We start from the raw sequence: 24,221 nt of genomic DNA on the forward strand, positions 1-24,221 counted from the left end.
CCCGCCGACCCCTCCATCGGGACGGCGACCCCAGCCCTGGCCGTCTCCGCGCGGTGGCCACGCTCGCCGCTGCCCATCCGCGGCCTCTTTCCCGCAGACCTGGGTGGTGGGTTCCTATCTCTGGAACCTTCGGCTGCTCCCCCGCCCGCCCCCGCCCTTCTTGGTCTCACCCCCTTCTTCCGTTCCCTCACCCTCCTGTCACTTGGGACCCGCTATCTCCGCATCGGGCCACCTCCCAGCCAGCGCCGTCTCGCAGGTGTCTACACGTCTGGCCGTCCCTGCTGGGGCCGGAACTGACCATGCCCAGCGGCTGCCGCTGCCTACATCTCTTGGTCCTGTTGTGCATCCTAGGGGCACCGGGTCGGCCTGCCAGAGGTGAGCGCGCCCCTGGGCTCGGGTCCCGGCCCTGTCCAGCAGTCCTCGCTTGCGCGTTGACATCTGCCGGCTAGAGACGGCACTGCAGCCGCTCCATTGGGCCCATGGCGAGGCCCGGACCAGCCAATTACTAAAACCTCTCCTGAGCCCCATCCTAGGAAACCACACTCTGACCCAGACTCAGGCCTACTGCCATCAATCTCTTTCAGCGGATGACTGCAGCTCCCACTGTGACCTGGCCCACGGCTGCTGTGCTCCCGACGGTTCCTGCAGGTACTTAGGCTGAACACAGTGCTCAGATCCTTTGCTGCTCATTTTTCCAGCACTCTACACCCACAACCAGGTCAAAACTCAAGTCAGTGTTCCGGAATGTGTCGTTGTACAGAGGGTCAGCCTCCCCCTCCGAAATCCTGAAACATTGCCCTTCAAGAACCTGTAGAAACACCTGAATCTTGGGAGCTTACAGACTGGGAGCCACAGGAACCAGAAAGATAAATGAAAAAGAGGTGTCACTTGGGGAAGAAAGGCTGTGGAGGATGGCTGTGGAGCCGGACTCTGATCAAAGAGGCTCTTTTTTGGAGAATTTGAGCAGTTAGCTCACAGGGATGGAGGTTGGGCAAATTCTGTGGCAGAGTTTGGATATAAGAAGTGAGCTGACAAGGGTGGGTTGTTACATGGGGTGGGGGTATTTGAGATTGGACACCCTTGGATGGCTTCAAAAAAATGGGTCACAGAGCCTGGTGTGGTGATTCATACTTGAAATCTCAGTGCTTAGGAAGTGGGGGCAGGAAGATCAGGAGTTCAAGGTCATCCTCACTACATAGCAAGTTCCAGGCCAGCCTAAGTTACTTGAGACAATGCTTAAAAAAAAAAAAAAAAAAAAGCCAGCTGTTTTGCTTTGGAGTCTGGGAAGACAGCCCTGATGACCTTTCAAGGTCATTCTTTTTCAAATATGAGTGAACAGACATGCTGGCAGTGGTACAGGGGAGCACTTACATTGTCCTTAATCCTAACTTCTCTTCTTTTTCAATTTTTTTTTTGTCTTTTTGAGACAGGATCTCCTTGTAGCCCCAGCTGTCCTGGAACTCACTATGTAGACCAGGCTGGCCTCAAACTCACAAAGATCCACCTGCCTCTGCCTCCTGAGTGCTGGGATTAAAGGCATGTGCCGCCACGCCTGACTCTTTTTCTATTTTTAAAAAATATTTTATCATTTTTATTTTTTTATGTGTATGAGTGTATTGCTTGCATGCATGTGAGTGCACCTGTGTGGTGAGGGCTTTGGATTCCCCTGGAATTGGAGTTGAGGATGGTTCGTAGCCACCATGTGGGTGCTGGGAATCGAACCTGAGTCCTCTGCAAGAGCAGTCAGTGCTCTTAACCGCTGAGCCATCTCTCCAGCCTCTTCTTTTTCTATTTTAAAATTTATTTTTCTATTCATTTGTTGTTATTTTATGTATATGAGTGTTTTGTCTGTGTGTATGTAAGTGCACTTGTGTTGTACAATGCCCACAGAGGCCAGAAGGGGGCGTGGGATCCCCTGGAACTGGAGCACGGATGGTTGTTAGCTGCTATGTAAGTGCTGGGAACTGAACCCAGGTCCTCTGCAAGAGCAGCCAGTGCTCTTAACCACTTGAGCTATCTCTCCAGTTCCCCCCGCCTCCTTTTTTTTGAGACAGGGTCTCACTATGTAGCAGCTCTGACTCACCTGGAACTCTTTCTACGTAGACCAGGCTGGCCTTGAACTCACAGAGATCCATTGCCTCTGCATCCTGAGTGCTGGGATTAAAAGCCTGAGCCACCATGTCTGGCTGTCTTAATTTCTTTTTTAAAAAATATTTATTATTTTTATTTTATGTGTAGGAGTGTGTTGCCTGCATCTGTGTGAGTGCACCCGTGTCATGCAATGCCGTGGAGGTCAGACAACGGCTTTGGATTCCCCTGGAACTGCAGTTAAGGACGGTTCACAGCCGCCATGCGGGTGCTGGGAATCGAACCCAGATCCTCTGCAAAAGCAGTCAGTGCTCTTGGCCACTGAGCCATCTCTCCAGCCCCCTCTCTTAATTTCTTTAACACTATTAACCCTTCAAGGGAGATGTTTCCTCAGTTCCCAGGGGGAGGGGAGAAAACAGATCCTAAAAGGTTAGACAAAAGCACAGATCTTGAACTTGAATGCCATTGTCTGGTGGTCTGATTGCGCGTGTCCTGTGACCCTGCACAGCCCTCCTTATCCTTGGGACTGGTCTGCTTGTCCGTTGGGGTTGCCATTTCCTTATTGGTTTCTAGAAGCTCTGGCTTCACCCCCTTCATTTCCTCACTCCCCTCTACCTGCCCCCAAAGCCCTGATCCTATTTCTTCCCATCAGGTGTGACCCAGGCTGGGAGGGACTGCACTGTGAGCGCTGTGTGAGGATGCCTGGCTGCCAGCACGGTACCTGCCACCAGCCCTGGCAGTGCATCTGCCACAGTGGCTGGGCAGGCAAATTCTGTGACAAAGGTAGGAGAGAAGGGAGCTCTGGCTGGGGAGCCCATGCGTTCTAGAATACCCTTTAATATTTACTGTTTACTAGTTACCTATTGTGTCATGTTCAAATCCTCAAATATTTTATCCTTTTTGATTCCATACCTACTTGATGTCTGAATGGATCCTCAACATAACCCCATGAGGTTGGAAAGGCAGCTGCTAAAAGTTGTACCCATTTTGGCCAGGCACGGTGGCACATGCCTTTAATTCCAGCCCTTGGGAGGCAGAACTGTGAGTTGTAGGCCAGCCCGGTCTACATAGTGAGTTCTAGGCCAGCTTGGGCTACAGGGAGACCTTGTCTCAAAATAACAACAAAACCAAAAAACAACCAAGTAAAATTGTATCCATTTTAAAGATAAGGAAACTGAGGTCCACAGAATAGCTATAACTTGTCCAAAGTCAGTTGGGCACAGAGTGCCAGAACCATGGCCAGAACTTCCAGAGCCCTACTTCAGTGTGGCTTTCCCCAGTATAACACACTAGCCTGCGGTGGCTTTGTAGTATGAGCCACAATCAGAGAACTTTGGGTCTAGACCACACGGGTCCTGGGCAGGTCTGTGGACTATGTGAGGGTTTTTTTTTTTTTTTTTTTTTTTTTAATCTCCCTTCAGATGAGCACATCTGTACTTCACAATCCCCCTGTCGGAATGGAGGCAAGTGTGTATATGATGGGGGTGGTGAATACCACTGTGTGTGCCTACCAGGCTTCCACGGACGTGACTGTGAGCGCAAGGCTGGACCCTGTGAGCAGGCAGGGTGAGTGCTGGGCTCCTGGGGAAGAGAGACTAGAATCTGGTACTGAGGAGAGAGGCAAGCCTGTCAGGAGAGTCGGGGACTGAGGGTCAGACCCACACAAAGGAACCTCAGGATAAAGACCCCACTGTGACAGTGTTCCTGGTCCAGAGTCTTAACTTTCTCATACTCAAACTGTTTCCTCTCTGGGAGCTTGAGGTATAACAGACAATATAACTGTTTAGGTGGGGGAGGGTGGCGAGGGGAGGTTGAGGGATCTAGGACTCCCTTCACCTTCCTACAAAGCAAGCACGTGGCTTTGACATGGCTCTACAGCAGCCTTTTGCCTGTGGAGATGAGACGGCCCACAGGGCTGGACTTGTCCCTGTTTCCGCTTGAGGCCTAAGAGCTTGTGAGGACAAGAATAGCACGGTATCTGAGCCCTGCCTTTGGGCCTGACCCTGTGCTAACTGCTCGACATTGGGTGCTCTCCTTTAACCCTCACAATTTGGGAAGCTGGCTACTATTTTTATTCTCATTTTAAAAAGAAAGCTATTTAAAACTCAGAGTAGCCCAAGGTGACACAGCTAGGAAGGGGAGGCGATGGTCTGGCTGTTGACCATCAAGTCGGTACCAGCGTCCTCTCCCACTCCCTCCTCAGTTCTCCATGCCGGAATGGCGGGCAGTGCCAGGACAACCAGGGCTTCGCCCTCAACTTCACATGTCGCTGCTTGGCAGGCTTCGTGGGTGCCCGCTGTGAGGTCAATGTGGATGACTGCCTGATGCGACCTTGTGCTAATGGTGCCACATGTATTGATGGCACAAACCGCTTCTCCTGCCTCTGTCCCGAGGGCTTTGCTGGACGCTTCTGCACAATCAACCTGGATGACTGTGCCAGCCGCCCATGCCAGAGAGGGGCCCGCTGTCGGGACCGTGTCCATGACTTTGACTGCCTCTGCCCCAGTGGCTATGGTGGCAAGACTTGTGAGTTTGTCTTACCTGTCCCAGAGCCTGCTACCACAATGGGGACCCCACTAGAGCCCACCTCAGCTGTAGTGGTACCTGCTACGAGGCCAGCCCCCCACACTGCAGGAGCAGGCCTGCTGAGGATCTCAGTGAAGGAGGTGGTGCGGAAGCAAGAGGCTGGAGTAGGTGAGTCCAGCCTAGTGGCCCTGGTGGTGTTTGGAGCCCTCACTGCTGCCCTGGTCCTGGCCACTGTGTTGCTGACCCTGAGGGCATGGCGCCGGGGCATTTGCCCTGCTGGACCCTGTTGCTACCCAGCCCCACACTATGCTCCAGCCCGGCAGGATCAGGAGTGTCAGGTCAGCATGCTGCCAGCAAGGTTCCCCCTGCCACCTGACCTGCCCCCTGAGCCTGGCAAGACCACAGCGCTGTGATGGTGGTGGGGGCTTTGTGGCCCCCTTCCTCACCTCCTCCACAACTCAGACTGGAGTGGTCCTTTCTCAGCAGCCTTCAGCTTGGGACTACTCATTGATGGGACTTCAGCCTTACACCAGAAATAATATTTTTTTAATACACAGAATGTAAGATAGGAATTTTATCAAATAAAACTATGAAATTCAAGCGGGCTTCTATGGCAGAAAAACTGGCCTAGTATCCTGGGTGAAGAGGTCAATGGTTGGCCTGGTTCTGGGGAAGCTTCAGCCTTCAACCCGCCAAGGAATGGTTTTCACAGAGGAACCCAGGATGCCCTCTCTTCTCTGGAGAGGTAAAGGAGAGGCAGGGCCACAGAGGAGAATGCAAACAAGCAGCTAGCTCTGCCCAGGTCAGATAGAGGGGAGATCCGGTAGGAGGCTCAGCGCCCTGCAGGAGGGGGCTGGGAGCTTTGCTGGTTGCTCTGCAGCAGCTGCTGGAACAGTGAATGAGGCCGGTTGCGCAGGATGGAGGGGGAGTCCAGTTCCACCACCCTCCCAGCTTGGAGCACCAGCACCCGGTCAGAGTTTAGAATTGTGTTGAGCCTGTGTGGAAGGAGACTGTCAGCATTGGGAGATAGGGGTACAATGCCCTAAAGGAGAAAGTTGACTTAATCTCTCTCCCATGCTATGGAGGAGGGGGCTATAGAGTTCCCTCAGATATATGCTACAGAGGGCCCTAGTTGTGCCTAGAGGTAGAGGAGCTGAGATGGCCTTAGTCCTTGAAATCCTTGCAAGGGTCAGAGATCTGGGCCTTTACAGTCCCTGATTATTCTCACACCTGTGGGCAATGGTCAGCACGGTCTTGTTGGCAAAACGTTTACAGATGGTCTGCTGGAGCAGCTGGTCTGTCTTCTGGTCCACACTTGCTGTAGCCTCATCAATGCACAAGATCTGGACCGTATGGAGCAAGGAGAGGGCAGAGGGTGGGTAGCAGGGGGAGGCTGTAACCTACCTCTGTACTTTCCCTGAAACCTCTCCTTCCCTGACACATTGCTCCCTCGACTGTCTCTTCCTCCTATCTTACCTTGGCATCTGTAAGAAGAGCCCTGGCTAGACACAGCAGCTGCCTCTGTCCTAGGGACAAGTTCCGGCCCCTTTCACCCAGTTCTCCGTCCAGACCACCTGCAAGGCAGAGCATCTCTGCTATGGACAGGTCACTCCCTGTTTTTTCCCTATGCTCCAGGCCAGGGCCCAGCACTCACCCACAGAGATGATCACCTCATTCAGGTGGCACTGATCCAGGGCCTGCCACAGGGCCCTGTCTTCATGTAGGCCCTGGGGGTCCAAGTTTTCCCGAACAGTCCCACTGAACAAAAAAGGCTCCTGAGGGATGACAGCTAGCTGGGATCTGGGGAACAAGAACATGGGGTCCAGGCTAGAGACGTGACTACATCTATGGGTGTGGCACTGAAGGAAAATCTGGGAATGAGATCCAAATATTACCCCCTGTGCTTCCCACCCATAGCTAGTCACCTACCTAGAATAGGGCCAGTACTGTGAGCAGTACCAAAGAAACCAAAAGCCTAGACTCTGGCCTTAAGGAGCCTAAACCTCACTAAAGTTCAAAGCCAGAGAACAAATGGGCTAAACTATGGCACTGACTCTAGAGACAGCAATGGCTAGGCAGGCAATGGCCAGAGCAGGAATGGGATGAAGATACCTCAGGCTGGAGGAGGCTAAGGAGCTACAAGGTCAAGCCATAAGATGAGGCCATCACAACTTAGAGAAGGCAGAAGAGGCAGGGCAGGGAGCAGTCACTGGAGCTTAGGCTGCACTTTCCTCACCTTTCCCATGTCATAGAACTGGGAGAAAATGGTATTAATCCAAGGACAGGTTGGGGCATATCTAGTGTCAAATGAAATCACTTGTGGCCAAGCGCAATTGTCCCCATGGTGCCCATGTACTGCTTGCTGAGCCTGAAGGCTGAAGACACATGGCATCTTGGAGCTCAGAGTCAAGAGGCACTATTTAGAAGGCAATGGCTAATGTCTGGAGTGGAAAGTGTATCCTGGCAAGAACAAGAGGAGCCGAAGTGTGTGCAGGTCTGGGATGAGGAAGACCCTGCAACCGCCACCTATGACCGTGGACCTGAGCACCAGGACTTGACCATCCTTGCCTGCCCACCTCATCCTCCTTGTCTGCTGGTGGCTGTCCTGAGTTTACACACACACTTTCCTAGCAGTAGTTTCCACTGCCCTCCTCCCTCCTCACCAACCTCCTGGGTTCCCCAGACCTGAGTTCAGCCAGCTCCAGCTGGCTGGTGTCGACACCGTCCAGCAGCACCCGCCCTGCAGTGGGCTCCAGCAACCGGAAGAGCACCATGAACAGGGAAGACTTGCCAGAGCCTGTGCGGCCTACAATGCCCAGCTTCTCTCCAGGCTGCACACAGAAGGTCACTCTGTCCAGGGCATTTGGCAACCCTGGCCGGTATACCAACACCACGTCCTGGAATTCCACACTTCCCTGGGTCAGCCATCCAATGCTCTTCTGGGGAGTCCATAGGTAAGAGATGACGGAGGGAAGAGAAGACTGGGTGAGGATGGGGTTGGAGGTTGGAAGGAGGCAGGTGAATGAGGAATGGCTGGTCTTCAGGGAACTGGGGAGAGATGGGAGGATGGACACGAGGACGACAGACACAGTCAAGAATGGTGGCAATCAAATGAAGATGCTCAGGGAGGTGAGAAAGATGGTGAGGGGCAGAAGGAAAGGAGCTGGGATGATGGAGACCTTCGAGAGGACCCCATAGTGTCATGCAGCTCTGGCCTAGTGTGGCAGGCATACCCACCTGCAGCGGCTGGCCCTGGGGCTCCTGGGGCAGGTCACAGGAATATTCCTCCAGCCTCTCGACGCTTACCATCATAGTTTCTGTCTGTGTGAAGCTGCTCACCAGCCCCGAGAGCAGGCCCGTCAAAGACAAAGCATAAGACAGCGACAGGCCTACCAGCCCTGGGGAGAAGAATACCAGCTGCTAGGGGCCACCTGGACACACAGAGACACGGGGTGGGAGGGTGGGCAGAACAAGAGAATCCAGGTTTGGACTGTAGGTGTTTAAGGGAGGAGCTGAGGGAGGAGGCAGATGATACGGTTCAGATGAGGGGCACAGAGGGCTGGATGCAAGGGAATGGAGTAGGCCTGGAGAGGACGCTATGAAAGGAGGCAGGAGGGAGACTGAGGGAGGATGGAGCCAAGGTGGAGGGGCTGGAGGGATAGGCGCAAGGAAGGGATGGAGATCAGAAGACGGGGTCTAGTACCAGATCCACCACCACCTGTGATACAAGTCACTACAGTTAAGATGGGGGTGGCAATGGTAATGATGAGGAACCCTCACAGGGAACAACGGTAGGAGGTGACAATGGCAAGGGAGGGGGACATGCTGGGTGGTCTAATGACTTGCTCCTGACGTAAGGGTGATGAATCCCAGGCAGGCACCTGGGTTGGCGAGGCCCTGCTGGTGCTGTACCAGGGCAATGCCTGAGATGGCACTGACTACTGCTGCCCCCATGAGCTGCAGCCGAATGTCCAGCCATTGCATTGTGGCGTAGGAAGCAAACTGGCACCTCTGGTTTAGCTCCAAGAGTCGCTGGTTCTCCTCCTCAAACCTGGGGAAAGCCAGGAGGGAAGGGAAGCCACTCAATGCCACGCTGACACCACCCAGTCCCTAGGCCACACCTCCTTCCAGGAAGCTGACCTGTACATCCACCCACAGACCTTACCTAGGCGACACAGATACTCACAGATGCTCTTTGGAAGGGGGCCCTGCTTTATTCTCTTTTTTCCCTTCTCACTATCTCCCCAAGGAGGCCTGAACTTCCCTCTCCCTCAACCTCTTCACTGTTCCCCCTCCCCTAGCACTTCATTCCCTGGGCTTTGGCTGAGCGATGCACCTGTAGGTGGCTCCTGCAGCCCGGAGCACAGGGAGGCCAGCCAGGGTGTCGGCCAGGTGGGTGTAGAGTGGAGACAGGGTGAGGCTGCCCAGGCGCCGCAGCTCTCGGGAGGAGGCCCTGTAGTGGCGCTGCACGCCGTAGTAAATGAAGCTCAAAGGCGGCAGCAGCAGCAGCAACCAGGGCAGACCCGAGCCCAGCACAACCAGGAGGCCCAGCAGGCCTGCTGAGTTGGCCAGCAGAATGTTGAGGAGGAAAGGCAGGCTGTCGTCCACACAGGCCACGTCGGAGGAGAAGCGGTTCAAGACCCGGCCCGTGGGTGTAGAGTCAAAGAAAGTCACTGGTGCCTGGAAGAGGGAGGTAGATAGACAAGGGAAGGATTGGAGAAAAGGAGTTAGTGGGCGGTCTGGAGTGAGGTGGGAAGAAGACCCTGCAGTAGAGAAAAGGAAGCAGAGGATCTGGTGGCACCTGGAGGGAGAATTTCTCAGGGCAGGAAAGATGCTCTACTGCCTGTAGCCAGGGGCGATCTCACAAGGCCAAGGGAACCATTCCTTGTCCTCTGGGTTGGACATGCCTATTGCCCTTTTCAAGGGCAGAGAGTAATCCCTCTCCATAAGATGGGCACTTTAGACCAGCAAGTCAGATTTAGTTGGACATCAGGAGGAGCATTCTGATTTGCCTGTGGCTGGAGAGTGGTACTATCAGTCAGTCATGGTTAAGAGCTCAGGCTCTTAAATTTTAAGAAGGGGGGGGCTGGAGAAAGGGCTCAGCAGTTAAGAGCACTAGCTCTCTTGCAGAGGACCTGGGTTCGAATTCCAGCACCCATATGGAGGCTAACAACCATCTACAACTCCAGTTCCAGGGTCCGACGCCCTCTTCCCATCTTTGCCGGCATTGCACAACTGGGTGCATTTACATGCATGCAGGCAATACATTCATACACACAAAATAAAAATAATAAATAAAAAAAATTTTAAAAAAGCTCAGGCTCTGAGCTAGCATAGTGGTACATGCTTATAACCCCATGGGTGACGGCAGGAGGATCAGGAGTTCAAGTCATCCTCGGCTATTTCTCAGGTCGGAGGCCAGCCTGGGCAACATGAGACTCTGTTCCAAACCAGCCTAAGCTGCATAGTGAGACAGCTACTCTGCCCCACAGCCTCTGGGTCTCAGAGACTGTCACATGCTGCCCCATCTATGACAGGCTACTGTGCCTCACTAGGAATGTAGAATGGGGCCCGTGATGGAGTCCATGCACCGGGAGGGTACAGACCTGGGGATATTCCGCCCCCCATCCCCTCACCATAAGGACTCGATACAGCAGGCGGTGATGGAGGGTGGCAGCTGCTTGGAGGGCACCTGCTGCGAAGAGCACTGCCCGGAGGAGGGTGAAGAGAGAGTTGACACCAGCAATGGTCGCATATACGATGAGGTAGAAGCGGATGTCTGAGGAGCCATTGGGGGCAGCTTTGGACAATGGGAACACTGGGGTGCTGGGTGGTGGGGAGGGGACTGTAGGTGACCAAAAGGAGGGCCACTCAGAGGTCCCTTCCCCAGAACCACATTTCCTCACCCTCTAAGAGACAGAGCCCCAAACATCCCCACATCCTGGAGGCTGTTGGAGAACACTGGGCCTGCTCCCAGCCTCAGCACTCACAAGAAGCTTCCAGGGGAGAAGAGAAGCAGCTGCGGGGAGAGGAGCCCCATGGAGCCTGAGCTGGAGGAAGCCGGCTCCTCCTTGGAGCTATTCCTGGCAGCCTTCAGCTGGGAGATCCAGTGAGAGAGCCACCAGTCATCAGCGTTGCGTGTGGCTGGATGCGATGAGAAGGGAGAAGTTGGAAAGAGTCAGCAGCCCTTGATTAAGTGTTACCTTCCACACTTTCTCCAGCTTCCCACCTTGCCACAATCCTTGATTGTTCCTACCCTACACTTCTTTGCTGGGCCTATGACCCTTCTGCTCTGTGAACAGCATGACCAAATTTGCAGAAAGGAATTCACCTGAGTGGCAGATCAAAAGCTGGCTATGGAGGCCAGGCATGGTGGTGCACACCTGTGATTCCCACGCTCAGAAGCTGAGGCTGGAGGGTTTGCAGATTCAAGGCCTGCCTGAACTTTATAACAAGCTCCAAACCAGCCTGAGCTCCACAGTGAGACCGTGTCTCAAAAACCTCTAGTAATAATAATTCATTTAAAAAAGATGGCTATGGCCGGGTGTGGTGGTGCATGTCTTTAATCCCAGCACTCTGGAGGCAGAAGCAGGGGGATCTCTGTGAGTTCGAGGCCAGCCTGGTCTCCATAGCGCATCCAGGTCAGCTGTGGCTACAGGGAGACCCTCTCTCAAAAAGACCAAAAAAAAAAAAAAAAAAGACGGCTATGATGGAATACACAGTTGGCTGGCCTCCAGGACTCAGAATTGGGGTCCACCTTTTATCTCAACTGTTGTTCAAACTTGGGGAGGTTTTAGGCTTTGTGGTGATTACCATAAGGTAAGTGCAGTCATGGGTACCTGGATAACATGGATGTTGGGGGGATGGGACTTCTGGGGGACATTCTCACCTTGCATGAGAAGCAGAGAGATGAGGGTGGCGAGGGCCAGGCCGCTGCCCACGGCCTTCCAGTATGCTCTATACACGTGCAAGGCCACAGCACCTTCCTTCTTGCTTTCTTCCTGCAGCAGGCGGCCAGATGTGCTCTGCTCCACCTCCAGCCCCTCTGTCATCTTCTCCGGGTTCTGTACTGACTGAGACTTCCCTGTAAGAGTTAAGGAGGCCACAGAGAAATTACGCTTTCAGGATGGCAGTTGAAAACTCAGCCCCTAAGACTGGTGGCATACTTAGCAGTAGAGCATTTGACTAGCATGGACAAGTCCCCAAGTTTGACCCCCAGGACTACAAGGAAAAACAAAAACCAAAGTAGCCACAAGCCTTTAGCATGGTATGGTAGTGCACATGTAATCTCAGCACTCGGGAAGATTGTGAGTTTGAGGCTAGTCTAGGCGTATAGTGAGTTCAAGGCCAGCCTGGGCTATATAGTGAGCTCTTGTCTCATATCCTCCACCACACATATACATAAGGAGAAAAATAAAAACAGCTCCTTCCTCCCACTTGGGGCCACACCTGAGTCAGGCACTTGTTCATCCTTAGCCCAGGTTTTGGGGCCAGCCTGCACCAATGGCAGAATCTCAGAAGGAGGACCTGGAAGGTAGAAGGGGAGATTAGAGGTAGCCCTTCTGGCTCTATACTATGCTTTTCTAAATGTGTATGTAGTCCCACCTTCCCTTCTCTCTGGCCATCCTCCTTAGGCCACCTGAGTAGGATTCTGCCCTGGGTCATCCAGACTGAGTAGGACTCATTAAGTCCACTGCTGTACACCTGGAGTCCAGCCAGCAGAGGGACAAAGGAGAATGACCATCACGAGTAAGCACCCATTTATAGCCTGCACCCTATCACCTGTCACTATTGCAGAGCCTTTTCTCAAGCTCTAACTCAGTTCTTGATATACTGGTCGAGCCTCACTTCTTCCTGTTTCTCTACCAGTAAACTTTGCAGGTGGTCATATCCCTCTGAATAACAATTCTTCCTAGCTTTGTTCTTTTCATTCCAAAAAAAAAAAAAAAAGGGCCATTCTAAAGCTCACTGCTCCGAAATTCTAAAGCTCACTGCTCTCTTCTTTAAAGACACATGACTACTTTCAAAGATCCTGGACCTTTAAGTTCCAAGAGCACTACATCCCCAGGCACATCACCAGCATGTTCCTCTTCCCTCCTGTCCTCCTGTTTCCTCATACTGGTTCTGTGGAGACAGGAGGTGAGAGCTGGACCCAGGCCACACATGTAAGGGATATAAGGTTCTGATCTGCATTTGACACTCCACTGCGCTTTTCCATCACACTCGGGCAATATCTCCTTTACATATTACCAGTGCGGATGAGATGTCCGGCCTCCATCAGCAGCACCATGTCAGCCTTCTTCAGGTATTCAGTGCGGTGGGTGCACAGCAGCCGTGTAGTATGGCTTAGCACTCCCAGGATACACCTGTGCAGGAGGTGGTTGGCCACATCTGCATCCACAGCAGCCAGAGGGTCATCAAGGAGATAAAGTGTCTTCTCCTAGAGAGTGGACATATATAGGCACCTGGGCCCAAGTCCTCTGACTGGGAGGTTGCCCTAGACCCTAGTCTCAAGGCAGTCAGTAAAGACAGATGAGAACTCTGTAATAGTAGTGAAGGAGGAGAGATATGGACTTTCCTCCAATTGTGGAAAGCCAGAGACTGGGGCTGGTGCTTTGCTGGCTCCCAGTGCCTCAGGCCTTTACTTCTGCCTTCAATCTGAAAAGGGGACAGAATGGCCAATAACTCCAACAACATGGAACGGAGGAGGAAGAAACCAAAGGCAGATGAAGATATCCCTAGCCCCTACTCAGCCAAACTCCCACAGTTCTGGACCACCTCCACATTCCTGCCCTGCCATCCCTGCTTTAACATACCTGGTACACAGCACGAGCAAGGGCAATCCGGGCCCGCTGTCCCCCACTGAGGGTCACACCCTTCTCCCCCACCTCTGTCTGGTCTCCAGCAGGCAGGATCTGAAGGAACAGGTACCCCAGTGCTCATTGAGCTCCCTGCACCTTTTACCGTTTCCTACCCCTTTGCAGGAGACATGGAAGTTGGGGGGACTTAGAAGCTTGAGTCTGGACTTAAGTTTGGGACAAGTGAGTCACGGGAGCTAAGCCCTAACTTCAACACCTGGCGCTTTTTTTTTTTTAAATATTTTGTTTTATTTTTTATTTATTTATTTATTTTTTGTCTTTTTGAGACAGGGTCTCCCTGTAGCCCCAGCTGTCCTGGAACTCACTATGTAGACCAGGCTGGCCTCAAACTCACAAAGATCTGCCTGCCTCTGCCTCCCAAGTGCTGGGATTAAAGGCGTGTGCCACCACACCTGGCTATTTTTATTTTTTATTATATGTGTATGAGTGTATTGCCTGCATGTATGTGAGTGCACTCATGTCGTGCAATGCGGAGGTCAGAAGAGGGTTTCGGATTCTCCTGGAACTGGAGTTAAGCACGGCTCATAGCCGCCATGTGGGTGCTGGTAATCAAACCTGGGTCCTCTGCAAGAGCAGTTAGTGCTCTTAACCATTGAGCCATCTCTCCAGCCCCAACACCTGGCATTTACTGAACACTTTCTACATACTTTGCACCTTCCAGGTATTACCACATCCAAAGTCCACAAAAATCTTAAGAAGGTGGTATTATTTCCTCATCAAAGACAAAACCAAGGCATAGGTAGGTTAACCACCTGGAAGGGGGCAGGGAGGTTGGGTAGAGAAATCACAGGAAAAATCTGACCTTTCTCTGATGCATTTAATACCTGCTTTGTGGATATAGAGGAATTTAACAGGCTTGGAAGCTTTCTCTAGGTTTCTAAGTAAGACCTTGATTCTTCTAAACCTCCTAATTGGGAGGAGGGGAAGGGGAGGGTCCCGAATAGGAACTGTGGTCCCCCAATTCCTGTGTAGAGCCTTACAAGGAACCCTTACCTAGCCCCAGAGGCCTCAGGGTTCTCCCAGCTGCTGTATGGAACACTCAGGTCCCCCTCCCTCTCATGGACCCTATAGAGAAATGGAGACCAAGCATCTGGGCACTCTGAGAGAACCAGAGCCTGAGGGCTTAGCCTAGATGAATGATGCCTGTGTGGAAGCCCTTCATGGAAAAGCAAGTCTGTGGTTTGAGGTGTTAGGGTAGGGGCATGGGGAGAAGCAGACAGCCAGTGGTGTCAAGACAGGCACTCACGCTGAGATCGTCATTGAGAGCGCAGGCCTCCAGCACCTCCCTGTACAACTGGGCATCAAATGCCTTCCCAAAGAGGATGTTGTCTCGGATAGTAGCAAACTGGATCCAGGGCTCCTGAGTGGCCAGGCCAAAGCCCTTAGACAGTCCCAATACTGCAACAGACCCATGCAGCCTGCAGAGAGCCAGACCAGCATGGGAACCAACTTCTTACTCAGCTCCCCCATGCTCAGCCCATCTCCCAGAAGCTTCCTCAGATAGGTGCGCTCTATGCAGCATCTTCTTTTCATGTTACATGTGTTTGAGCTGACAGTCTCTGAGGTCAAGGGGTCCTAATGAAGCTGTAGGCTCGTTAGGGACTAGAAGAAACTGCTCTTTGGCTACAGCCCAGCAGCTGTCCTGTCTATACACTGTGTAGCTCTAGTGAGGTATGGCATATCCTCACCTACAAGCCAGGCCTCTCTCAAACCATCACTCCTCTCTGGACCTCTTCCCTACACAGCCACATTTTCAGAAAGGACAGCTGACAGCAGATGGTACTTCCTCTTCTGTTTTACCTTTCCTTTTTGGCACTGTGACATTTTGGTGTGACAGTGATGGAGATTCTTTCTTTCATTTATTTATTGTCTTGTCTTCTCAAAGACAATGTAGCCTCATGTTGCCCAAGCTGGCCTGGAACTTGTTATGTAGCCAAGGATGACCCTGAACTTCTGATCCTCCTGCCTCTACCTACTGAGTCCTGGGATTATAGGCTTGTAACACCAAGCCCAGTTTTATGTATTACTGGAGATCAAACCCAGAACCTTGTACATGCTAAAGCAAGCACTCTACCAACTGAGTTACTTCCCCCAGCCCAGATTCACTTTCTGAATTGCCTCTGGTCTCCATGCTGAAAACTCCCCCGAAAGGGGCTGTATCTTGCCCTTCTTGGAACATGTGCCCTCTCACCTAAAAGGTGTCAAACATACAGCAGAGGCCCAGTAAAGGGCTACTGAGGGGCAGAATCAGAAACATGGGTACACTGCTGGAGGTTCATTACCTGTGGAGCTCCCCGGTGATGGCGGCCAACAGGGAACTCTTTCCACAGCCCACCTTCCCCACGATGCCCACCAGCATACCCTGCCAAGAAGCCACACAATAAGTGCCAGTTTGGAGGGGAAGGACAGAAGGGATAGTGGTCTCCTTCATGAAGTTCTGGGCTGCCAATCTCCCAACCAGTGCTTCTCTGGGTCCCAGTAAGTCTTCAGGAAAAGATAATCTACACACCACAAGCAATGTTGCCCCAGTGACTGACTGCATCTGACCCAGAGAGGCAGCAAGCTTTATTCTTAGTTGCAATCAGTTTCACTGACTGTACCAAGAGCCTCTGAGGGGAAAACTTGCCAGAGAGGAGAGGAAAGTGCCTAGGAATTCCCAAGATGAGCATTCCGGGGGGGAAGGATTCCTGGTTTTGGGGCCACTGGGCTGAATTCCATTTCCCATTTTTCGGGCAAAAAGCAGTGCTCTGTCTACATGCCCTTCCTGAGTCTGAAGTTTAACTATTCGGTTATTCCTTTGTTCTCAGCTGCAACTTCCATTCACATAGCTAACTTTCTGCTCAGAAAGACAGTCTCCCCTAGAAATGAGCAGAGGTCTTGGCAGCTTCCTCTACGATGCCCACACTGTGAGAGCCATGACTGACCCATCTGGCTGATCTGTGACCTTTTTGGGAGCATGGGATCAGGTCTTGGGCAGCAGGAGCTCTTACTGGCTGTAGTCTGCAAGCTGAAGGCACTCTTCAGTCACACTTCAGCTCAGTGGAGTAGGTACACAGAGCAGTGGGCAGAAGGCCAGGAGCTTTGCAAGTTGAAGCCTGGTTCTGGGCTGTTTCTAAGATCTGGCTGCGTTCTTGCTTTGGATTCTGCAATTCATCTTTGTATTCTTATTACAAATTCTTGTTTGCTTAAGCTAGCTCCAGTGGGTTTCTATGACTTGTAGCTATATCTCTCTATATATAAAGCCCCAACACATTAGTAAAATTCCTTTGAAAAATTCCAGCCTTGTCTTGCCTGAACTAAGAAGAAAAACAAAACATACAACAAAAGCCAGAAATATGAGCCAAATGTGGTGAAGGCAATTCAGCCATCACGAGAGAACTCTGTGTCAAGATGTGCAGCAAAGGGTTGGACAAAAGTCAAGAGTGAAAACTCAGGACGACCGGGGTGAACAGGAGTCACATTCTTGATAAGAATGCTCCCATTATAAATTCTTTGACTATGTATGCCACATCATAAGTCACAAGGTATGACTGGCTTTTCACTGGGCTAAATGGGGGGGATCACCTGGGCCACTTGTGAAATTCTTTGGAAGGGGTTGCTGAGCTTGTCTCCCAAGTTCCTAGCCTGAGGTCTGTTCTGAATCCTGAAGCCAGCAAGGGACAGTGGAAGGAAAAGCAAATACATTCATGAACTGGGTGGATATGAGCTGCCTAAACCAGGGAAAGATGTGACTGGTCTGAAAAGCTGGTGAGGAGTGAGATGCAGACATGAGATGTCATCTCCTTTCAGACTGGAACCTGCCCACCAAACCCCACCCTTCCCTCCCAGGAGAGCTGCGTGGTCATGCAGTATGTATAACTGGCTCAGTCCCTATGTATCTGGGCATCTTCCTTCTTGTCTGGGGACTCTTCCCAGGGTGTCTGTCCCATGAACCTTTTTCACTTCGAGGTGACTGATGAAGGTCTCCTGACTGATTCCAATTGGGTCCCAAGAGAAAAGGACTTCATGCAGCTCCAACACTGTAGATGGCTCTGTGGGGGGATCTGCACAGGGAAGAAGCCAGTTATCCTGTGCTCCTCTCATACCACTAACCTGCTAGACTGTGAAGGTATAAACTAGTGGCATGTCACTGAATCATCTGTTCCTTATCTACCTTTCCAGAACTAATTCAGTCTCAGTCTGAGTCTATTCTGACTGGATTTTACTCTTGACTCTTCCAGGAACATCTATGCATATATTTATGCACATAAGAAGCTATATCCCCCTCCTCACCTTGTGCTGGCTTCTGCCCTCTAGCTTCTCCTTACCTGGGCTGTAGTAGGTCTGAGGGTTATACTTTGGAAGGTCAAGGAAATGCTGGATCCGGTCCAAGGATACTTTGGACTCCAAGAGGCCATTGATTACCCAGGGGAAGTTGTTGAGGGGAAGAATAAGCATGCGCACCAGAGCCAGAGCCGTGAACACCTAGGTGGGAGAGAAGTGAGGCGTTACCTAAAGCTTGCTCTAAGGGTGGCCCTGTAGACAGGCCTATGGAGAAAAGATAGCCTATGGGTTATCCTGGGGTTAGAAATGGCACAGGTGGCCACTCTAAGAATCCTAGAAGTTTCAAATGTTCCTTTGGAGATCCAGGTTACTGTTTTTGGTGCTGGTGATAGACCCTACAGCCTCACACACGGTAAGCACTGGTTCTCACAAAGGGCTACACACCCCAATTGCCCAAGCCTAGGTCACTATGAAACTTCCTCATAATCTTTTTTTTTTTGAGACAGGGTCTCCCTATAGCCTCAGTTGGCCTGGAACTCGATATGTAGACCAGGCTGGCCTTGAACTCACAGACAACCGCCTGCTTCTACGGGAGTAAAGGCGTGTGCCACCATGCCTGGCATTCTTCATAATTTCTAAGTGACAACATCACTTGGTCCTGCCCAGACCCAACAATAGATTATAGATTTTTACCCCCTCTAAAGTCATAGGAATGGGAATAAAAGGGCCTAACCTCAGTGTGGGGGCAGCCTGGACTCACAGGAAGACCTTGTCTTAAAAACAAAAAAAAAAAACAGGCACCTTCATCCCCCAAAGAGACTTAATCCCAAGTCTGAGCCTGACTGGAAATTGAAGAGGAAGGGAGGAGAAGAAAAGGAATTCTTTTATATACACAAAAAGGATTATATATCCAAGGTCACAGAAAAAGCTCCCTTCAGAGACTATCCCCTTAGCTGGGGTCCTCCTTCCTCCACCCCCCCACCAATCCCTGCTAGCACTGAGGGGCCCCCCCACCAATCCCTGCTAGCACCGAGCCCCCCCCCCACCAATCCCTGCTAGCATTCGTGGGCCCGAATGGAGACCCACGTCTCCATTCCTTCCAAGACCCATCCTCTCCCTCCCCAGTTCTCACCTTGGTGGCAGTGAGCTGGTGCCCCATGAGGACATAGGTGATGAAGATGAGGATGCAGACAACAACTGGTAGAGCAGCCCACAGGTATACACAGGCTGCATCCAGGTATTTGATGACACGGAGTCGCCCCAACTCTTGAGACCGGCAGTCCTTTACTCGGGCCCCCAGCGCCTGCTCCCACCCGAAGAATTTGATGACTCGAATGCCACTCAGCAGCTCTGTCATGAGCTGGAGACAGGAACAAGAGAGTGGTGTCAAGTGGAGACACTGCTCACCTGCCTTCTCTGCCTGGATGTTGGGTGGGATCTCCAGCTGGCTGAAGGAGCCCAGCAGCCCCTCACCTTAACCCGTGCATCCTTGTGCTGTAGCATCTGCTGATTGCTGGCCATGATGCGGGTGGCAATCACTTTGTTGACAGGTACCAGCAGCAGTGCCAAGACCAGCCCAGCCATGAAGGCCATGCCCACCTGCTGGTACAGCAGGTAAAGGGTGATGGCCAGCTGCAGGGGCAGACCCCAGGCTTCATGGAAGCTGCTGGCGAAGTTAAGTAGCCGCTCAGAGTCGGTGCCTAATAGATTCAGGGCTTCCCCAACAGGAGGGCGGCTGGGCCCCAGCTGCAAAGTTTTGCGGTAGAAGAGGCTCAGCACAGCCATCCGTGCCTGAAGTGTCACCTTACGTACCTCATACCCATACTGATTCTGCAGTATAGCACTTAGCACAGCCCCACTGGCCAGTCCCAGGGCATAGAGCAGGCCATGACTCAGGGGCTCTTGTCCTTCCTCCAGGAAGCCCACCAGTAGAGAGAGCAGCAGAGGCCCGGAGAATCCCAGCATGGTCCCCACCAGCTTCAACAGTCCAAGTGCCAGGTAGCACCATCCAAAGGCCCTATACAGGGCCCTCCACAGCTGAGTTCCCTCCTGCCAGTGTGCTTGGAAGGCACGGGCCAAGTAGGCAGGATGCAGCCTGCGGGGGAGGCGGCAAGTGTCCTGTGGCTGCCGGAGCTCTCCTCGGACCCCTCGGGTAAGCAAAGGCGCCAGCCAGGCATAGGAAAAGCGTGACAGCCAACTCTCTCCATCTTCAGCCACCTCAGTTTCTTGACTCTCAGAGGACAGGAAGGGTTCCTGAGTCCATGGTTCTTGTGGTCCTCCAGGGGCTGCCCAACCCAGTCCATAGGCCAAGACTGCTGCCAGCTGCAGAATGAGAAGGCATACACGGCCTAGGGGCCCCGGGAGAAGTGGGGGTAGAAATGTACCTCTCTGGCAGTGCCACAACAGGGTCAGCACTAGAGCTGGGGCTGGCAGAAAGGCTGCCAGAGCCAAGGCCAAGGGCCCACGGGAACGGCCATGAGGGGAATGAATCAATGCCCATAGGGTCAGGCTATGGGTGAGCCAGGCCACAGCCGCCACACACCCAGTCAGCACCTCTAGCCCTATGGGCCCTGGGCCTGCCCCTGGTGGAAGAGCAACTGGAAGGAGGTCTAGCAGAGGGAAGACAGAGAGAAGGAAGGAAGCTGCAAGCCGGAGGCGCCAGCCAGGACTGAATGGTAGGATACGATCTGCAGTCCTGGGGAAGAGAGAAAGGAGGCACATCATGGCTGACTCAGGGCTCAGACATGCCATCACCTCCAACAAGTCACTTACCCAGAGGACATGAAATCCCTTTGCTTTCCTGCACATGGGATCCCTGCCCTATTTTATCTTAGAACCCAGGGCCCTTCTTCCCAGGAAGTCTTGGATTGCCCAATCCATTTTCTAATCTACCCATGGGCTTTCTGATTCATTCTTTTACTGCAGGTACTAACAAGTTTGTATTAAGGTTGTACCTATCATGAAGATTCTAACTAGAAAAAAACTTAAAAATTTACACAGGGATAAACACTTTTTTTTAAAGAACCCACATGAGATTATCTAAAATCATCTGAAGCATTCTGAGATAAAAAATCTGACTTAATAAGTAGCTTCTGTAGGAGAGCCAAAATTTTACAAAATCTCAGAATATTCCATGCTTGTCTTTCCACTGAATGTAAAAATGGTGTGGAGTATTTGTGACTCCTTTAGCTAAGGAAGAATCTTGTTGAGTTCTGTCTATATTGTCTAGGCATGCAGAAATGTTTTTAATAAACAAAAGGTTCAAATTAAGAATCAAAAACAGGAGCAAGGAAGATAGCTGAGTGGTTAAGAGCTCTGGTTGCTCTTGTAGAGGACCTGGGTTTGGTTCCTAGCACCCACATGGCAGCTAACAGCTATCTGTAACTCCAGTTCCAGGGGATCCAATGCAATTTTCTGGCCTCTGCAGGCACTGCATGCACATGGTACCCTTACATGGATGCAGGCAAAACACTCATACATGTAAAAAGACAAATAAAAATTTCAAAAGAGATACTAAGAACCACCAATTTAGAAAGATTAAAAAAAAAAGAGCAAATATAGGTTGGGTATAATGGTGCACACTTGAGATCCCAGCAGTTGGGAGGTAGGACAGGAGGATCAGGAGCTCAAGGCCAGCATAAGCCACTTGACACCCTATTGCAACAACTCCTCCCCACCCCAAAAGAATCAAATATAGAGCCAGGCATGGTGCTGCACACCTGCAATCCTAGCAGTCAGGAGGTGGGCAGAAGAACTGGGAGTTCAAGGTCAACCTAGGTTATACAACACCCTGTCTCAATATCCTCTCCCCCAAAAGGAATCAAATACAGGACCAGGGCGGCAGAGGCACAAAGATCTCCATGAGGTGGAGGTCAGCCTAGTTATATAGGGAGTTCTAAGCTAGCCAGGGCTATGTAGCAAAACTCTGTCTCAAAAAAAAAAAGCCAAATACAGAAAAAGATCTTTAGCAGTGAATATCATATAAAAAAATAAAACTGAAGGCTGGGTACAGTGGTCCATGCCTTTAAGTCCAGCGCCTGGGAGGCAGAGGCAGAGGCAGGTGGATCTCTGTGAGTTCAAAGTCAGTCTGGCCTACATAGTAAGTTTCAGGTCAGCTAGGGCTATATAGTGAGACCCTGTCAAAAAGGAAAGAAAGAAGGAAGGGAGGGATGGAGGAAGGGAGAAAGGAAAGGGAAGGAGAAAGGAAAAGAAACAGAGAAAGCTGAGCAGAGCAGCTCACAACCATCTGTAACTCCAGTTCCAAGGGATCTCACACCCTCTTCTGCCCTCTGCAGGTACCAGGCACACAAGTGACAGACATACATACAATACGTAGATTAAACACTCATACATAAAATTAAAAAAAGAAAGAAAACTGAGAGCTGTGTGTGTGGTGGTACACACCTTTAAACCCAGCACTCAGGGAGACAGAAGCAGGCCATGTATACATAGTAAGTTCCAGACCAACCAGAGATCCTGTAAAGAAAGGGAGGGAGGGAGGGAGGAAGGAAGGGAGATAAGAAAAAACCCAGACCAAAAACTGAGTCTGTTACACTCTTTGGGATGCTGAAAAAGTTTAGCTGTGAACTAAAATACTTTGGTTGGCTTTTTTTCCTCACTTTGAGACAAGGTCTTACTACACAGCCCAAGCTGGCCTTTAACTCTAAGGTTCAAATGAGCCTATCTCAGCCTCCTGAACAGCTGAAACTGTAAGCATGTGCCACTTGGTCTAGCTAGGACTTGGTCAGTTTTTAATAGCTCTTCCTCTGAACAGGCCACTGGTGTCTCTGAACTAACCTTCTCTATGTAGACTTTTTGCCTCAATCTACATAAGAGACAAATCAGGATTCCTCCCAGACTAAGCAGGTCTGCTGTTTCTCCTACCCAAGGCAAGGATACATTAGCTCCTTAATCACCCTTGGATAGAGACACTTTCCTCTTCATCAGACTAGGAACTCCCAGAGGCAGAGACCAGACTGTTCTTCTGCCTCCTTAGCCGACAGGGCAAGACTAACTTGGTCATCCAAGAACTAAGTACAAAATCAAGGTTTAGCGCACCAATATTTTCCAATTCTAAATCAAGTAAGTGCTAAGGTTTTGATTTTGTTCCTTCTTTACCTATTTCCTCTTCATCTAAGTCTACATCTGCTTTTAGCTCAGGGATACCACGGTTTCAAGACTGTTAGTGGTGAACCAACACACTAACTTAAACACAAATTATCTTTTTGGCTAAAATAGTCACCCAATTTTGCTTCCAATTCATGGCAGTTATATTTGGATATCTAAAAATCTCCAACAGTGCTGCATTGAGACTTTAAGGATACGCCAGATACCGCATTATACGTTTAAATTTAAGCCTTATTTCATTTAACCCTTTCAACACTGTTATGAGACTCAGAGAGGGGAGGTAACTTGCTCAAATAGGTGCTACTACTCAGCTACCGCAGAGACCTTGCAATTCTGCAGACACCAAGGAGAGATGTGAGTTGACGGCTGGCTGCAGTCTCTACCCACCTCGGGGTGCCCAAGTAGCAGGCACTGAGCACAGCGAGGAGCGCGTGGGGCAGGGCGCTGAGCACCAGCTGGGTGAAGCAGTGGCCCGTGGTGCCCGCTTCCCACAGCGGGAGCGGCACCGCCGCATCGGTGCCACACAGCTGAGCCAGGAACCGCTCCATAGACCCCTGACCTGCGTGGGAACCGAGGGGGACAGGCACACAGTGAATGAGGCGGGGGTACCCAGGTCTGCAGCCCCAAACCCCGCCCTCGAGCCGGGACCCATCCCCTAGCTCCTATCCGGATCCTGACCCCGCCTATTCTCGAGGTACTTCCGGAGCTAGAAAGGAAGTTTCCGTACCCAGAACCGGCATTCTGGTACTCACCCTGCTACTTCTCTTTCTCTTCCCTGGTCTCCAGCCCCCAGGGATCCAGAACCGCAAACCTAAAAAGTTTTGCAAAAGCGCGTGCTACCAGGTCAGGCTCCGTTACTGCCCCCTAGAGGCAGGAAGACCTGTCCGCAGGTGCTGTTTGCCCCGCCCATAAGCAGGCCTTGGCGCATGCGTATAGCTCTCCGCTCGGGGTGGGGGCACGTTTGTGCGCATGCGCCGGTGCAAGAGCAAGGTTGCGTTCCAACGTTCGTTTTCTTGTATTTGGACCCATCTCTGTTCTAGTGCAAGTGAATTTTATAACCTGTCGCGTGGAGTGCTTGTTCCCACTCACCTACTGTTTAGTAGCTGGCACATGCACTGCACTTTAGTGTTCAAAGAGCTGGAAAACTAAACATGCGTACCATACCGGGGAATGCTGACACACGACTTTATTCTTGTCCAAGGCTCCATGAGCTTTGCGGAAGTTACCTATTCTTTGAACCTGTTTCTTTTTGTAAATTAATTTATTTTATGTGTATGAGTGTTTTGCCTGCATGTAAGTTCACCCATGCGTGCAATGCCTACCAAGGCCAGAAGAAGG

The 24,221-nt window shown here is 51.4% G+C and overlaps 2 protein-coding genes across 8 annotated transcripts in view; one reads left to right on the forward strand and one right to left on the reverse strand.

The window, feature by feature from the left end:
* The window catches only part of Dlk2 (delta like non-canonical Notch ligand 2), a 5,932-nt gene extending 723 nt beyond the window's left edge, over nt 1-5,209 (forward strand). Inside the window, exons 2-7 of one of the 3 annotated variants that reach the window (XM_008829081.3) lie at nt 257-375; nt 585-648; nt 2,741-2,871; nt 3,510-3,654; nt 4,292-4,782; nt 4,938-5,025. In XM_008829081.3, the coding sequence (XP_008827303.1) occupies nt 257-375; nt 585-648; nt 2,741-2,871; nt 3,510-3,654; nt 4,292-4,782; nt 4,938-4,990 (1,003 nt within the window). In that variant the 3' untranslated portion in view covers nt 4,991-5,025. Of the gene's footprint in view, nt 1-239; nt 376-584; nt 649-2,740; nt 2,872-3,509; nt 3,655-4,291 lie in introns of all 3 variants that reach the window. The other 2 variants (XM_008829082.3, XM_008829080.3) reach the window with 2 other exon arrangements.
* Abcc10 (ATP binding cassette subfamily C member 10) lies at nt 5,144-23,779 on the reverse strand. Of its 5 annotated transcripts, none has more exons than XM_008829079.3 (22): nt 23,636-23,779; nt 23,271-23,442; nt 19,230-20,451; nt 18,889-19,116; nt 17,801-17,957; nt 17,427-17,536; nt 15,776-15,855; nt 14,740-14,911; nt 13,431-13,529; nt 12,865-13,054; nt 12,064-12,141; nt 11,504-11,698; nt 10,605-10,758; nt 10,251-10,440; nt 8,951-9,294; nt 8,496-8,665; nt 7,852-8,012; nt 7,300-7,553; nt 6,269-6,414; nt 6,091-6,188; nt 5,845-5,957; nt 5,144-5,609 (listed from the first exon to the last, which is right to left on the reverse strand). In XM_008829079.3, exons 2-22 carry the CDS (start codon nt 23,429-23,431, stop codon nt 5,447-5,449), a joined length of 4,485 nt encoding a protein of 1,494 aa, XP_008827301.1. In that variant the 5' UTR covers nt 23,432-23,442; nt 23,636-23,779; the 3' UTR covers nt 5,144-5,446. The 5 variants fall into 5 exon arrangements, 2 of the variants coding, with proteins under 2 accessions (XP_008827301.1, XP_029417476.1); XM_029561616.1 differs by having other exon boundaries at nt 5,471-5,609; nt 5,845-5,962; XR_001872350.2 differs by lacking the exon at nt 5,144-5,609 and having other exon boundaries at nt 6,091-6,206; nt 6,285-6,414.
* Nucleotides 23,780-24,221: the final 442 nt, after the last annotated feature.

Source organism: Nannospalax galili, unplaced genomic scaffold (assembly GCF_000622305.1).
Source record: "Nannospalax galili isolate Female #2095 unplaced genomic scaffold, S.galili_v1.0 scaffold653, whole genome shotgun sequence".
NCBI lineage: Eukaryota > Metazoa > Chordata > Mammalia > Rodentia > Spalacidae > Nannospalax > Nannospalax galili.

What these genes read in the sequence shown, in the direction of transcription:
- Abcc10 (XM_008829079.3), bottom strand. Translation starts at nt 23,431, where the DNA reads ATGGAGCGGTTCCTGGCTCAGCTGTGTGGCACCGATGCGGCGGTGCCG. An exon ending in ATCACCGGGGAGCTCCACAG is followed by an intron (nt 14,912 to 15,775) that starts GTAATGAACCTC and finishes GGCTCTCTGCAG; the next exon opens with GCTGCATGGGTCTGTTGCAG. An exon ending in CTGGAGCTGGCTGAACTCAG is followed by an intron (nt 6,415 to 7,299) that starts GTCTGGGGAACC and finishes CTTGTTCCCCAG; the next exon opens with ATCCCAGCTAGCTGTCATCC.